Below are 3,270 nucleotides of genomic sequence, written 5' to 3' on the forward strand. Positions count from 1 at the left end.
TTGTTTATTGATGAATCCTGTCTCAGTCAGATGATCTGACAAATTCCTGAAGACGGAGAGATTCTCATCTACTGTCTTGTTCTTAGCAAACCTGAATGCCATGTAACGAGAGATTGCAACATCCTTTACAATTCCAGTTTGTTTAGAAAATCTAGCTTTTGTTTGAGTCCAGATTTCGTGCGCCGTTACTGTTTCGGTCTGATTGTAGAATAAGGAGACTATTAGATTTGGATGTATCGAGGCGAATAACATTTGTTTGGCCTTCTGGTTAGCTTTCCGGAATCGACTGATAGTCTTTGCTTGTAAGTCAGTGTACTTATCGGTACCTTCAGCTTTCACAGGCATTTTTAAAGACCTTGTACCACATCAGCTACATCACTATCATTGGCCAGATATATCGGTATGAGTGATTTCCATGCCACAAAGTTTTGGCCATATTCCTTGAGTACGACTGGGCAAGCTGGCAATGATTTCGTATCGGTCACGATACTCTCTGGATTCGTATCTTCATCAGTTTCTGTTTCTGAGGCTGCTCTCTTGGACCTATCCGTGGTGTCCTCTTTGCCCAGAGGATTGACCACATCAAACGAGCTTTCCATGATAGTCTCGTACTTCCAAGTTTGAAATACTTAGTCGACTTACTTGTTTCTCACCAAGTTGGATGGTAGAACAGATCGTCGCTGATAACGTATTCACTTTTCGGGTACACAAAAGATAGTAATGACAGCTCCAGAGCATCAGACTATGCCCAGTAAACTTTATTGAAGCGGAACGCGTAATATATACGTACACTGAAGTAAGAGAGAGGGAAGCAGGACTGCGTAGGAGTCTAGCTAAGCGTAGTGACAACGATCACGGGGAAGACAGATTTCAACACTTGGATGTTTTTGACGGTTCTCTCGTTATCTTCACACATTTCGATTATTTGTAGGGCTCGCTGGGCGTCTAGTTTCGCGTGGGACTCTCGGAAGCATGCCTCTTGTGCTTTCGGGTATGCCGTTCCGAGCACGAGAATGTCCCGGAGCGTTTGTTTCGCTGCGGCTCCAAAGTCACATCTCTTCACTTGTTTGCTGACGCGTTCGAAGAAATCCTTCGTCATCTCGCCAAAGTTCTGTTTCATTCTGTACAAGACGTACCGCTGATATATGATATTTCGGTGCGCCCTGAATCTTTTCTCGAGGGCTTCCAGCGTGAGTTTCAGTTGTTGACATGGGTTCAGGCCTGTCGCATCCACTGCGTCGTTGACTTGCGTACCGATTTCAAGGTTTCTGATGATCGTTCGGTTTTCCTCGCCGAAGACGGCCCGAAACTTCGCCATCTGCACCGATGGGACCTCCTTGTACAAGCTGTCCACGAGAGCGTAATCTGAGAAAGCCTCGCTGAAGTCTTGCCATCGGCCTGAGTTGTCTTCGCCCTGAATCACCTTCATAGGGCTCGGAATGGGCATCCATGAGTCCCGCGGGGGTGCCATGGCTGTGCTGATTCGTTTTCACACGGAGTTGTCACTTATTTTTCACTGGTTTTCTTTGAGATTCGCGAACTGCGCCACGTATTGATGACTCCGTTAGCCGTAATGATGACGATGGTTTATTCTTATTCTCTGTCGATTCCAAGTGGCTTCTGCTACAGCTAGACTAGGAATCCCGTGCGCGACGCACAATCAAGGAACATCTACCGCACAGCTGACCAGAAATCGTTCCATAAAAAACGATGTGCATATAATGTATATGATCAGGATGGATAACATACTATTTCCTTCTAAATAAAACATTCTTCGGAACTTGAGAGCCTGATCCTCGAGTTGCGCAGGGGGACCAAAGACACTAGCTTTGGCTTGTGAGTCGAATCAGCTTTGAAATCCAATGTTTTTAGGCTCTGGAGACATATTCATCAAGTAACCGCGGAGATTATCAGTATGATTGCAAATCGGGTCGTGAGGGCTCTCAACATTCTCTCAACATTCGTATTTCAAACTCGAATAGGAGATTGTCCCGTAAATTGTCTGCCGATCAATACAATCAAACAAAAATTCTGTGCACAATCAAGAAAGTTCCAGCCTCTCAAAAGCGGCGTTAAATCGTTACATGAAGGACGAAGTACATTGAACGCGCCCCCCGAGTCGAAATTAAAGACGTTTCACGTCAAAACTCTGTAAACATACATTTCTCGTGAGAATTGAAAAACTCCGAGTCGTCATGTAAAATACGTTTTTATTTCTCTGCCGCTGCCAATCTCTTCTCTGTGGTGTCTCCCCTTTTGTGAGACTGTACTCCTGCTGGTTCACTTCGCTCACTGAGCTAGTGTGTTTCCTCACTATCCGACCTTTCCTTCAACAATCTTTGCCAAGCTGTTCCAACAGGCACCATAGTCAAACTTGCAAAACTACAGATCTTAAGGCACACACTGAGACGAACACGATCTTCTTAAGCGCACCGAGACGGCCGTTCTGCCCCGGACAAACCTCCGCGCGGAAAGGCGTTTATTATATAACTAGCGCTCCCGGTCGCCGCTTCGCGGCGAGTCGGTATCGCTAGACTCACTACACATGCGCTAGCTCCGAGTGCGCTGACTCCGAGTGCGCTGGCTCCGAGTGCGCTGGCTCCGGGTGCGCTTGCTCTGGGTGCGCGTCTCGTTTCCCCGCTTCCCCGTTTCCCTGCTTTCCCGTTCCCCTGCTCTCCCGTTTTCCCGCTTTCCCGTTTCCCCGTTTTCCCATTTTCCCGCTTCCCCATTTCCCCACTTTCCCATTTCCCCACTTTCCCATTTCCCCACTTTCCCGTTTCCCCGCTTTCCCCACATTCCTGTTTCCCCACATTCCCGTTTCCCCACATTCTCGTTTCCCCACATTCCCGTTTCCCCCACATTCCCGTTTCCCCACTTTCCCGCTCCCCTACTTTCCCGTTTCCCCGCTTTCCCGTTTCCCCGCTTTCCCGTTCTCCCGCTTTCCCGTTCTCCCGCTTTCCCGTTCTCCCGCTTTCCCGTTTCCCCACTTTCCCGTACCCCCGCTTTTATCCCATATGTTCCTCGGAAAATCTATACCCTTCACGGCCCCAGCAATTTTCAGCGAGATTCATTAGTAGAAAGACAGAGGCCAATGATGACGGCAACCCCCGATAGCCTTCTTAGGAGCTCCCGAGAGTCCGCCCCCTCATAGTGCTCCAGCCGTTGAAAGTCCTGCGAATTCCCGTCTTTCTCTTTATGAAATCTTTGATTCTCGATGAGAGGACCACTCAAATAATTTTTTCATGGAGGGAAGACCCATCACATGAGAAC

The 3,270-nt window shown here is 48.0% G+C and overlaps 1 protein-coding gene across 1 annotated transcript; it reads right to left on the bottom strand.

Moving 5' to 3' along the window:
• Nucleotides 1-829: 829 nt before the first annotated feature.
• On the bottom strand, nucleotides 830-1,471 carry LOC108864073 (uncharacterized). Its single transcript, XM_018639000.1, has one exon. The coding sequence runs from the start codon at nucleotides 1,469-1,471 to the stop codon at nucleotides 830-832; it is 642 nt and encodes a 213-aa protein (XP_018494516.1).
• Between the last annotated feature and the right edge of the window lie 1,799 nt (nucleotides 1,472-3,270).

Source organism: Galendromus occidentalis, unplaced genomic scaffold (assembly GCF_000255335.2).
Source record: "Galendromus occidentalis unplaced genomic scaffold, Mocc_1.1 scf7180000077248, whole genome shotgun sequence".
In the NCBI taxonomy this organism is placed as follows: Eukaryota; Metazoa; Arthropoda; class Arachnida; order Mesostigmata; family Phytoseiidae; genus Galendromus; species Galendromus occidentalis.

Coding starts and splice junctions, on each gene's coding strand:
- LOC108864073 (XM_018639000.1), bottom strand. CDS start 1,471: ATGGCACCCCCGCGGGACTCATGGATGCCCATTCCGAGCCCTATGAAG.